Source organism: Oryza sativa, chromosome 10, assembly GCF_034140825.1.
Source record: "Oryza sativa Japonica Group chromosome 10, ASM3414082v1".
In the NCBI taxonomy this organism is placed as follows: Eukaryota; Viridiplantae; Streptophyta; class Magnoliopsida; order Poales; family Poaceae; genus Oryza; species Oryza sativa.
Window position 1 is genome coordinate 1,953,093 of NC_089044.1, and position 12,878 is coordinate 1,965,970.

Consider the following 12,878-nt stretch of genomic DNA (forward strand, 5'->3'; position numbering starts at 1 on the left):
AAAAAGACAAAGAACCTAATATGCAAAGTACACCAGAAGTTGGTACCGAAGAGATGTTGGTACATGGAAGTACAGTGAAAAAGAAGCTGGTTTCTAGTACTATAGAGGATCATGTCAGCTGCAACTCAAAGAATGTCAATACTGTTGGTAAGGTGCATCAGATGGAACCAATCCAGTCTGTTCCTTTGGTTCACCGAGTTTCACCTAGTGCAAGTGCCCATCAGAACAGATTTTTGACTTAGTGATATATATGAATACAAGTATGCATCATTTGATCCTTACCAAGCTTCACATATTCAACCTTAGTGTAAGAGTCAAAAAGGTAATATCTTTGGTGAGGAATAAATATCCTTACACTGTTAAGTGATCGAGAGAATCACTTGATTTTTGAAAACCATCCGGAATGAAAACTAAGCAAGTAGATAAAATGTACTTTATGATCTGTTCTGTCTCTCAATATCCCAAGGTGGTGAGAAGCGTGTGTTCCACAAATTTTAGGCGTAAGGGTAAGTCACCGTGCATATTTACTTAACATGAGAGAGAGTACCCAAACTATGCACTTGTACATTCTAGATATACAGCATGGTAGCAACTCCTGATCAACAACCAAGTTTTGTTTCCCTTTCGTCCTTTACTCGGGACAAGCAAAGGTTCATACTTGAGGGGTTTTGTTGATGGTCGTTACAGACAAATTTCGACCGTCAATATAACTAAATAATGGAGAAATAGCTATGCTTGCAACGCATATTTATTTTCAAATAATATAGTTCCACTTGTACATGGAGAATAACATGTTGCACGAATTTATGAAATAAAATAAAGAGAGAGTGGAGAGAACATCACTCCTAAGCAAGCAAATGGATAAGGAGGACCCACATGACAGGTGTAACCGCCGAAAACTGCCTTAACCGCCACAATCGTCATTGGGACCCAGCCTCCTTGCCAAACTTGGAGGCCTGTTGGGCTGGCCCAGGTTCGGCCGAACCCTAGCAGCTGCGGCTCCAACAGGCCTTACACGTGGGTGTACAGGATCGCTTGCTGATGACGGTTACGAGGGTAAAATCGACATTTCACATGCCAATAACCATCATACCGACCATATAAAAGGAGGAGCTCACTTCACTTCGCAACACACTCAAGCAAGCTCAAATTCCTCTTCATACTTTAGTATTAATATCTTAGTGCCAAGTGGAGTAGAATAGAATAGTATTCGGAGTCTTCGGAAGAGTTTTAGTATGACTCTAGCAGCTTTTGTATTCTCTTCTGTACAACTTTCGATATTAATGAAATACTCTTCTTTATATATCTTCGGTACTTTATTTAGTATGAATACTGTTCTTACTTTATATCTGTGCCGTACCAATTGTGTGGGTAGCCTGCCAGAGAGGTGCAATAGTGCGGGTTTAATGTCTAATTTATCAGTTACTCTATGTCATGTGCACGGGCATAGAGTAGTATTTAGTAATGTAAGCATGGTGCTTAGATTAATTATTAAATATCATTAATTGGGCATATATGCTGTGGGACAGTAGAGGTGGGCCGCTGATGGTGACAACTCAGTACGGGTATTCCTCCACGTTAGTATATATTTCTAAGACAAATTCATGGGGAGGGTACTCCTCCGTATTTAGCCCCGGTTGGACGGCTATGATAGGTTAGCCACACGATTGTATATTAGAAGATGTAAACTAGAATTTGAGTGTATACTAGAAGTATAGGAATTAAATGCTTTATCTTTCTTCTTCCACTTAGTTAGAATTACTTTATTACGTAGATTTGGTCAGCTTTGCTTCGTGTCACTATACCCCTATATTAAACTTAACCACTGCCTAGACTTTGACAATTACAAGTAATATATGTATAAAGTGCATTAGCAAAGTTCACTCTTATCATCTTCCCTTGGGATTAAAAATGCGATACCTTGAAATACTTCTGGGTGAAATGCTACAATGGTATATCCGTGCGCTTGCGGATTACTTCTGTAACCATAAATATACCAGGACTATTTCTGGCGCCATTGCTGGGAATGAATATTTCTAGTAATGCCGTTAAGAAATATCAACACCAACGAAGTTGTCCATAAAACCCCTTGTAAGGAGATGTGCATGGACCCGCTGAGCCGGAAGTTTTCTATCTTTCTTGCAATCATAGCATGGACATCAAATATAATCCTGTGCGTTAACTGAGTTTGTACTTGTGGCCACGGCAACGAGAGCCGTTACACCCGTAAGATACTCCATAGAGTCATGATCCACTGTAGTTATCCGTTGTAGATCCATTACATCTAATGGGTGCCTGCGATTATTATCATTTATTATAAACCATGAACATTAATAAACAAGGAGGATTTCATAATTTACACCATAGAGTCATGATCCACTGTAGTTATCCGTTGTAGATCCATTACATCTAATGGGTGCCTGCGATTATTATCATTTATTATAAACCATGAACATTAATAAACAAGGAGGATTTCATAATTTACAGGCACACTAGATTAAATAAAAACGAGAAATGACCATTTTACCTCTATGATAAAATTGAGATTTTTTTGCATACACCCACGTCGCATTAGATATTCATGGCTAACAAAAATATCATGCCTATGCAATGATTAGTTGATTACATGTTTTTCCATATGGGTCAAGTCGTCATTTAAATTTTGGCTAGTGTGAAACATTAATGACGATGGAATAGAAGGAATAAAATAAAACAATAATTCAAAATTAGCATGGCATCCGAGAACAGATCTACCAATGACTGATGGATCCACACAAATGACTAGTGCATTTTACAAGTATTATCACACGGTAACTCAATTCAACGAGTAAGTGTGAATCGGGGTGAGAAATAATGAATATTTACCTTGTAAGCTTCAATTTTCAACCAATACCTAACAAAAATCGAGCAAATCCGCTCCCCTAGTGGATCTATGGGCACCCCTAAGAGAAATTTGAGATTTATGGCACACAAGTCAAATTTAGCATAGATGGAAGAAAAATTTAACATAGATGGAAGAAAAATTTAGCACCTATAGTGCCGGCACTGATGTAGTAGTGCCAACAACGTCAAATTTGACTTGACGTTCAAATCTATGCTATAAATCTATGCAAAATTTAGCATAGATGGAAGAAAAATGGCCAACAACGTCAAATTTTGCTCTGTAGTAGTGCCAACAACATCAAGTCCAGCGTGTGGCACCTGCCACCGGTTTGGCTGTCCATGCAAGAGATTTACTTTCTACCACGTGAGTGAGCACTTCACGGCCATGTTCCGGCGCAAAGCCATGCCCATCGTGCACTGGTACATTGAGGCATGGACGATGTGGAGATTATGGATAACCCATACCTACACGGCATGTATAGTTCGACTAGGTATGGGGTGCCATGTGTAGAAAGAATATATTTAGAGAGATTCGGGTTAAAATCTAAACTTGTATGTTAAGAAAATATCCGAGATCCTAGTCGGTTACGATTGTATTTTATCTGTAACTGCATATTCCGTTAGGGATATGGACTATATTTTGTAATACGGACCCCTTCCCCTATATAAAGAGGGGTCCGGGTGTATCTAGGGGCACGATTTTCTTCCAGATCATACGATCGATAATATACTCGGCGGATCAATCCCCGGATAGGAGTAGGGTATTACTTCTTGATTAATTAAGAAGGCCTGAACCTGTATAAAATTTCTTATCTCAAAACCCTTCCACTTTTCCAGCTTGATAGCTACCCCTTTTAGTATTGCCGAAATCTTGTTTCGACAGATGAGATGGAGTACTGCGCCTAAGCAGAGAGCAACATGAACCCATGAACGACCTCGTTATCGATTAGTTGCAGTGCCTGGATGCCACCGCCGAGGTGTACGGCAAGGAAGGGCACAATGGGGAGCTAGCTCAACGCACCGGCGTCATCGTCGTCGGCCGACCAGAGGATCACGGTCTCACAGAGCTGTCCATGGTCACTCTCGATCTGGCCCACTCTCATTTTGGTACTGGGCTACCCATTTTAGGTACTTTTAAGTGGGTAGCTCCTATTTTTACACCATTCGATTTCTCCCGCTGGATGATCTGTATTTGTTTCAACCATTGTAAAAATTTCTCAAGAAAAAAACAAGCTTCCGTTGAGGACAAACAAGAAATATCATAAAACCGATGCAACAAATGGGTTATAAAATGGTCCCTTCGAGGGTCCTCCCTTTATGTAGAAACAAGGACCCAACAAACTTCAGGTATCATCAACACTGTAATAGCAATAACCAAACATCACAGCAATACTAACATAGCAGAGCAAAAACAAACGCAACATATATGAGTTCCATGGGATGTAGATGCATACTACGGCATCCCTATTTATTTTCATACAACCAATGCAAGAACCGTAACAATATATATAAACTCGATGGCAAAGACCGAGGTTCTGAGAACGATTGGTCGGTGCGGTAGCACCAATATCTTTCGACCTTTCAAGAAGTGAATGTGTGATCAATGATTACCTTCAGTCCCTCAGTGCTATCTTTCAAATCTCGTACCAACAGGTCATTTATTTGAGCGGTTTGCTTATCCTCTTCTCTTGGTTTAGCTTCTCTGAGGCGCACCCCTTTGAGATTTCCTAGCGTGTCAATGCCAAATAGGCCTTCAAACGCTTGAAACTGCATCTCAATCATCTCAAGGGCTGGCATTGCATTGTGACAGAAGCCTAGCTTTGGAACAAGAGGTGCAAAGAAGCGAAGTAGCTTAAGACTCTTGAATCCTTCACCTGGAACAAAGATCTCCCCATCGGACAGTGATTTGTTGTCCTCGATGATGTCCTTCATCTTTTTGTCCTGATCCTTCTCCATCTCACCAAATGAGAAAGAAAAGGTAAGAGAAAACAGCGGCAGGGCACGGAGGTGCTCTAGAGTATCTGTCCGGAGAACTGTTAGAGACAGAGTTAGCTTGCTCAATGTCCGTAGTGTCTTGATCCAACCTGGGGGTTTTTTCAACATGCCGGAAAGCTCAAGGGCAACAAGATATCTTGGGGGTGCGGACATGTTACCCAAGGAGTTGATAAAATTAGATTGACCTTCCTCATTGATCGCCAAAGTCTGGAGACCACAGCTGCAAAGATACTCAATAGAAGAGCGTAGTTCTGTCAAGATTTTCCTTGTGCCCGGTTCCTCTGGGTTGAGCTTGAGCTTGTAAATAGTAAGCTTCTTTAGACCCGTCAATTGATGAAGGCCTGCTACAGCTGTTGTCTCATCGATCTTGATCCCAGACAGTATCCGGAGTGCTTTCATTCCTTCCTTCTCTTTATCTTGGGTCAACATACTTTTGTGTTGCTGCTTCTTACTTTTTTCTTGAGGCAGCCTCAACCCTTTCCGTGGGTTTTTGTTTTTACTCCCACCAAGTATTCTGCTGATTAGTTTTAGCTGCTCTACTTCTTTCGGCAGCTCTTTAACACGTGTTTCTCTTATGTCAAGAGTTTCCAAATACTCGAGCTTCACAATCGTCGGCGGAACATGGGTAATATCCGTCCCTCGGAGGCTCAAATACTTCAGCACAAACATCTTACAAATGTGTTTCATATGCCTGTTCTTGAATCCCTTCAGTCCTTGAAAATCCAGGACTTGTATTATTCTGTCATTGAAAGCATGGAATGGAAGCTGGGTGAGGCTCCCGAAAACGGTCAGTGACCGAACTTGTGACAGATTCATGCCTTTTGTTGAATCTCCATGCTTGGAACTGCTGCTCTGCATGGAAAGCCGACGGACTTTGTTATTACTGGGTGCTATCATCATCAGATGACCACCAACCACAGTAATAAAATTCTCTTCTCTTGCCTTGGTCACAATATAGTCAAGAACCATGTCATGAACTTGAAAGGTTTTTAGTTTCCCGTTGCTGCTGTGCTCCACAGGACGTATCAACTTTCTTCTTAAAATATGATTGAAGTATGATTCCGCAACTTCCTCCGCCGTCAGCCCTTGCTTTGCATTGACAAAACCTTCAGCAATCCATCGCCTGGACAGACACTTCCTACTAATTTTCCAACCCTTTGGAAATATTGCCAAGTACAGTAAGCAGGTTCTGAGATATCCAGGCAAATTATTGTAGCAACAATCAAGTATCCTTGTAACCCCATCCAAATTGAGAGAAGTTTCTTGTTCCTGAGCCCCAGCAGTAATAGAAACCTCTTCTGGCAATAATTTGTGAAGTCCAGCCCAGTAACTCTTTGGCTGGTCTTGGTTGCACGCCACTAGACCAGCCATGGTAACTATGGCCAAAGGCTGACCCCCACACCTTTTCCATAAATCACCAGGGACATTGTTCTGTACCTTGTGTCTATCTTTGGTGCTTTTGGATTCAGAAACACTTCGGTTGAATAGCTCCTTGGAATCACGAGGACTGAGGAAACTAATCGGATACAATAGATCCTTGTTTTCTGGCCGGCAGCAGGTCGAACCAACCGCTTGAAATCTTGAAGTAACTATTATTCTACTGCGCTCTTTATTATCAGTTAGCAACAAATAATCTGATATTGTTTTCCATGTTTTTGCAGACCATATGTCGTCAACCAGGATTATATACCTGGCAACAAAAAGAAGACGACAATGTGAGGTAGACGAAGAGTCCATCATCCAGTAACAAGCTTATAAATTGAAAACTACAAACATACATAATGTGCCACCACGTACACAAAATAATAAGGAATAAAGCAAATGATTTAAACTAGGAAGGTAGCCCGCGTGAATGCGCAGACATGCATCACATGGTAAGTTTGAGATACTTATAAGAGCGAAATATTAACCGGAGAACATCTACCATGATTTCTCTGTAAATTGTTTTCATCAGCATTAATTGCTTTTATAATTTTCTAACCTCTGAACTTTATATTATATCATATTTAAGTAATATCTATGAGCAATTATTTATAATCGTCTTCATCATTTGAAAAGAAGGTAGATTTATTTTCTTTAGAAAACATGCCAATGAAAAGTAAGTGTAAAGTAAAACTAAGGTATTTTTCTTTATTTTAATTGCATATATATTATCATGGTTTATTCGAGGATGAATTGGGTGGGACAGGAAGCTCCACTAAAAGTATGGATCAATTTATATAGCCTAATATGATTGATGTAGTTTGAGAAACTACTACAAAACTTCAAATAGATGTTGACACTATAGGTGCTAGAAATATTACAACCGGCACCTATAAAACTTTTCCCAACTCTGCGGAGTGACAAAATAGAAAACCCACACCTTTTAGTAACTACATGTGCCGGTTCTAAAGAAAACCGGCACCTATATCATAAGTGCTGGTTTTTTAAACTAAAACGGTACCTACATAGAGGTTAAAAGTGCCGGTTTATAAAATAACCGGAACTTTAATAGAGACGAGCGAGGATTTTTTTTTTCTAGTCCTTATCTTCTCCCGCACCTCCCACCACCGCTCATTCTCTGTCTCGCCTTTCCCCTCACCTTTCCCCTCCTCCTCCTCCCATTTCCCCTCACCTCCTTCTCTACCTCCTCCACCGGCAGCGACAGTGTGGGAAGGCCACTGGCCACCTCCTCCTCTCGTTCCTTCCCACCAGCCACCGGCGCTCGCGGGTGGCCAGATCCGGCGCCGCTGCTCCTCCCCTCCGTCCCACCCCTTCCCATTAGCGCTCAGAGCGGCTAGATCCGGCACGCCCGCCCCCCCCCCCACCCCACTGGTGCTAGGGGGTGGCTAGATCCGGCACCCCCACCACACCGGCGCTCATCGGCGGCCAGATCCGGCACCGCTGCTCCTCCTCTCCGTCCCACCCCCTTCCCATCGGCACTCGGAGCGGGCAGATCTGGCACCCCCCCACCACACCGGTGCTCAAGGGCGGCCAGATCCGGCGCAGCCGCTCCAACTCTCCATCCCACCCTCATCCCATCAGCGCTCCAGGCAGCCAAATCCGGCGCCGCCCTGACCACCGGAGCTTGGGGGCGGCCAGATCCGACGGTGGTGGTGGAGGAGGCCGGGTGTAGTGGACGTTGGCGGAGGTGGAGGCTGGGCGTGGCAGGAGGCCCCCACGAAGGTGCAGTGGGCTGCCTCCTTGATTGATTTTTGATTTTGTGGTGTTTTTGAATGTGTTGTTGGATGGCGAGCAACAGAAATGTGTTGTTGTTGTTGTTGATTCACTACTGTCTCTTTTTGTTGTTGTTGGGTGGATGGTGAGATTGTGAGAAATGTTGTTGTTGATGTTGATGGATGTGTTCTTGGATTTGGGTGATGGGGAGTTGCACGATGCACAATATTTTTATATTTACACAAAAAAATTGAATAAGACAAATGGTCAAACGTTGGTTAAAAAGCCAACGACGTTATACATTAAAATACGGAGGGAAGTACGTATGTATACATACAACTATTCACGGGATTTTTTTTATTCGGGGAGGTTACATGGGATGTATTTTAAATAAATCTAATCTAATGGTTTAAAAATAGCGGGATCCGCCACCGCCGTCGTCTCCTGTTCGGGATCCGCGCCAGCCGTCCTCCGCCGCCTTGTCGCTCGCCTTCGCCAGGCGCGCGACGGCGCAGACGCTCCGGGCGCAGCTCCTGCCGTCGGCGGCTTGGCGAGTTCCTGACTTCATCGCGGCCCCACTGCTGCGGCGGCGGCGGGTAGGAACCACCGAGGCTGACGAGGCCGTGCAGACTGCGACTGAGGTGAGAGGGGCTTGCTTCCCCATCCCCCTCGGAGGGTGATTTGTGCATTTTGTTGCACACCACATGTTTTTTTGTTGCACATAGTGTGTCCATGATGTTGCAATCCGTATTTTTCTGGATGTTTCTTAAATCAATACTGGATGTTGCATTTGGTCTCTTCGGGATGTTGCATATATTGGTTTTTTGTTGTTGCAGACAATGTTTTTTAGTGTTGCATTCGATTGAAACATGTTCGATAATGCAGTGAAACATCTTCGATAAAGCAGTGAAACATTCCTCAAAGATAAAACATCAAGAAACAATTCGTGTTGAAACATTTTTTTTGAGCAATGAAACATTGCAACATTCATTCAACATACTGTGAACATCGTCTGGGAGATTTCACGTTGAAACATTTTTTTTCGAGCGATGAAACATTGCAACATTATTTAATATACAGTGAAACATTGTCCAGAGATTTGCAAATCTCCGGACGTCCGATCCGTAGCTTTCCCCCTATTTTTTTCTTCCGGCTAACAGTAGGAAGCTTTATTTGATTTTTTTTCGATTGTATTAACGTACATATATTTATGTTCTCTTTCCTTTTCCCAGCCACCAGTTAAATATGTTATTTGGAGAAAAAACTATCACCTTTTTAATAATAGATCTAATCTAACTGTCTAAAGTATCATGTCCATCAATTTAAATAAAAATCGACGGTGAGATTAGATAGTGCCATGTGGCGGTCTAGAAGTCTTTGTAGGAGCACCACGTGGCGGTTTGAGAGCTAGCGTTTGTAGAAAGTTTAATGAACTTTTAGTATATAGATATAGATATAGATATAGATAGATGGATGGATGGATGTACACACCTCTTTTTATCCAGGAGCTTCTTTATTTGGCTTTCGAGTTTGTTGTCGGTGGTTTCTGTGCGCTTTAGATTGGAGGTCTCCTCAATACTGCGAGGGCTGCTTTGACGGAGACTTCCTGTGCGCTGCACGTCTCGCTTCAATTTGCTTCCAAAGCGTGCCAGTGTCTTGATATTCTCAGAGGTTCCAGTCTTGCTGCTGCATTGCTGCCTGTAATCTGGGTCTATTTGCTTGAGAATATCATTGAGTACGGCATCAAGGTCATAGTTCTGGGACACAGTAACCCACGCCCGGCAATCAAATTGATACATGACTTTCTTGTACAATGCCATGGCAATGGTGGTCTTCCCCACACCCCCAAATCCAACAATGGACACAACAGCAGGCTCCTGACAAGCAGTGCCGTCCACCCACTCCTCAAGATCCTTCATGGCCTTCTCCATCCCTACAGGCTCATTCATACCAAGCTCATGGCTTGCGAGCTGATCCTCAGCAATGTCATAAGACGTCGCATCGGGCGGGCCCTTGCCTTTTTGGGTATTTGGATTTTCCACTCCGTATCTTATGCGTCGGTCAGCAATCAGCTGCGCCCGGACCTTAAGCTCAGCAATACTGGATGCAATCTCACGGCGAGGCCCGAACGTCCAGAGGTCATACACTAGTGTGACTATCCAGGGGCAGCATTTTGCATCCAAGGAATCGTTGGGGAGGCGGTGAGCAAAGTCATCTATGCAGTCCTCACAGTCATATGCCATGTCGCGGATCTGCTTCATCCAGTGCTTCTTCCTGTTGTCAGGGTCTTCCCGGGCGAGGTCAAGAAGGAAGGCCTTCATGCTGGCGAGCTCGTCACTGATGTACTGGATGTCACCACGGACGCCCCTGATCAGATCATACTCCTGGGCGAGAAGGTTGCCCAGCTTGCCCAGGAGAGAGTCCATGGTGGCAGTCGAAGCACCAACCACCAACTCCATCTTCGTGTTCTTTATGTTCTTCAATGCAGTGTATAAACAGCAAGCAAACACAAGGTCAGAGTGAATTGCCAATGTACAGGACCAGCTGAACATATAAAAAAGATCTTAATCAAAATGTATGATGAATCACATCGGGACGATTGCGCGAGCTATAAATTATCGGTTTTTTTTTTTTTTGGATCCACTGGTACCAATAGTTAGCTAGCTAATTATTAGCAAAGGTTGTTCTGATCCATCTCCTAATAGGATGCTAATAGATGGTTGTTGTCACCTATTAGCAGCCATGAACCTGCTAGTGAAACTAATAGTTAGCAATCGCCTAGCTTGTAGTTACTCAGTCTTACGGCTGAAGTTTGCAAACTGGTAGATTTAGCTGATACCGTTCTTAGCTTGTCAAGTACCAATTCAAGAACCTATGCAAATTATAGCAATAGCTGTGCTGAAGTTTTTACACACTAAAATGCTAATACAATCTTCTTTGAAATATCTTCTTTCAGGCTCCCTTGGTAGTGCTTGTGTTCTGGGTGCAGTTTCTTTTCTCGTCAGTAACCCAAGAAACTCTGAAGCTGGAACTTTGGTTTCTGATTCACTTGATAAGATAGGAGAAATATTCCTAATTATCATACAAGCTGTGCAGCAGCTTGACCCAATATGATTTGTGAGATGAATCACCTCCTCTTACTCACATAGACACACTGAGGAATGAAAAGGCCAACAAATAAACTAGAGAAACAGGATGCAAAAAAAGTATTTCTAGTTCACCGAAGAAACACTTTCATGTATGGAGAAATATTAATTTCTTGAGAATCTGGAACTATGCCAAGCTCAAGCTCTTCCTGAGTCCAATCTGGCGAGGAATAGATTGTTCGACATCGAGTAAGCAAACCTAGCAATCACCGCGGCTTCTAGCGCCAACAATTTAGGCACCAGTAGATGCGGAGAATATTTCGAACTAGACTAGAATATCCATAACTGGATTATCATTGATACACAGAGTACTCAATAAATAAAACAAACTACCCGACAACAACTTTAGTTCTTGCTTGCAAATACGGAAAGTAAAATTAATTCCAATCACATAGTACGTAGTACCTTGTAAGTTAGCTCAAGGAAAATAGTTGTTCACCGGCCGGCAAGAGCATGAGCGATCTTGTTAGCTGGCTCAACGGGGGGGGAAGAACAAAGGAAGGCGCTCTCAGTCTCAGATCTCAGTCTCAGATCGCTCAAGTGATAGAGAAGCGGAGGGGCTCCAGTTTTGGGTGCAGAGGAGGGACGCACCTGCGGCATGGGCTAATTAATATACCCAAATGTCCATTAACAAAAAATAAGCGTTCTCGAAATTTGAGTAGCTGTTGTCTCGCTCCTGTTTTGTTTTTATTTTATGAAACGTTTTGGTCTTCTTCTAAGGGCGTCAAGTCAATGGCTAGCTCACACAGTGGCCGTGTTTAGTTGTTTTGGTAAAAAAAATTTTAACTATACGGATACACATTTAAAGTATTAAACTTAGACTAATAATAAAATAAATTACAGATTCCGTCTGTAAAATGCGAGACGAATCTATTAAATCCAATTAATCCGTCATTAGCAAATATTTACTATAGCACCATATTGTTAAATCATGGTGTAATTAGGCTCAAAAGATTCGTCTCGCAATTTACATGCAAACTGTATAATTGGTTTTTTTGTCTACATTTAATACTCTACACATGTATCCAAAATTTAATGTAACGGAAAAGTTGAAAGTTTAAAGGGAACTGAACACAGCCAATATCTATGAGTACAACTTTGGCTGTGTTTAGTTCATGCTAAAAATGAAAGTTTGGTTGAAATTGGAACGATGCGACGGAAAAGTTGGAAGTTTGTATGTGTAGGAAAGTTTTGATGTGATGGAAAAATTAGAAGTTTAATGAAAAACTTCGGATCTAAACACCGCCTTTATTACGGGAGTATCTTTCTTCCTTCCCTCTGCCCTCCTTTATGAACAAACCCACCATTGGCCTGTATTTTGAGTGAGGTAGGTGTGGAGAGAACAGATACTAGACTTTTATCTTTCTGTCTTCTCTCTCTTCCACGTAAACAACGTGTTAAACTCCTGTAAAAAAAACATGTTACACTACTCCCTTCGTACCTATATTTTTGACGCCGTTGATCTTTTAAATATGTTTGACCGTTCATCTTATTTAAACACTTTTGTGAAATATATAAAACTATATGTATATATAAAAGTATATTTAACAATGAATCAAATGATAGGAAAATAATTAATAATTACTTAAATTTTTTTAATAAGACGAACAGTCAAATATGTTTAAAAAGTCAATGGTATCAAATATTTAGGGACGGAGAGAATACATTCCTATGAGTTAGCTGAAGTGGCACAGTTGG

At 42.1% G+C, this 12,878-nt stretch overlaps 1 protein-coding gene across 3 annotated transcripts; it reads right to left on the minus strand.

Annotated features, from left to right (window-relative positions):
• Positions 1-4,122: 4,122 nt before the first annotated feature.
• On the minus strand, positions 4,123-11,798 carry LOC9270570 (disease resistance protein Pik-2-like). 3 transcript variants are annotated; one of them, XM_015759408.3, is made up of 3 exons: positions 11,586-11,798; positions 9,526-10,511; positions 4,123-6,568 (listed from the first exon to the last, which is right to left on the minus strand). In XM_015759408.3, exons 2-3 carry the CDS (start codon positions 10,491-10,493, stop codon positions 4,465-4,467), a joined length of 3,072 nt encoding a protein of 1,023 aa, XP_015614894.1. In that variant the 5' UTR covers positions 10,494-10,511; positions 11,586-11,798; the 3' UTR covers positions 4,123-4,464. The 3 variants fall into 3 exon arrangements, with proteins under 3 accessions (XP_015614894.1, XP_025876642.1, XP_015614893.2); XM_026020857.2 differs by having other exon boundaries at positions 9,526-10,502; positions 11,586-11,793; XM_015759407.3 differs by having other exon boundaries at positions 9,526-10,578; positions 11,586-11,747.
• Positions 11,799-12,878: the final 1,080 nt, after the last annotated feature.

What these genes read in the sequence shown, in the direction of transcription:
- LOC9270570 (XM_015759408.3), bottom strand. Translation starts at nt 10,493, where the DNA reads ATGGAGTTGGTGGTTGGTGCTTCGACTGCCACCATGGACTCTCTCCTG. An exon ending in AAGCTCCTGGATAAAAAGAG is followed by an intron (nt 6,569 to 9,525) that starts GTGTGTACATCC and finishes TTTTGTTGCCAG; the next exon opens with GTATATAATCCTGGTTGACG.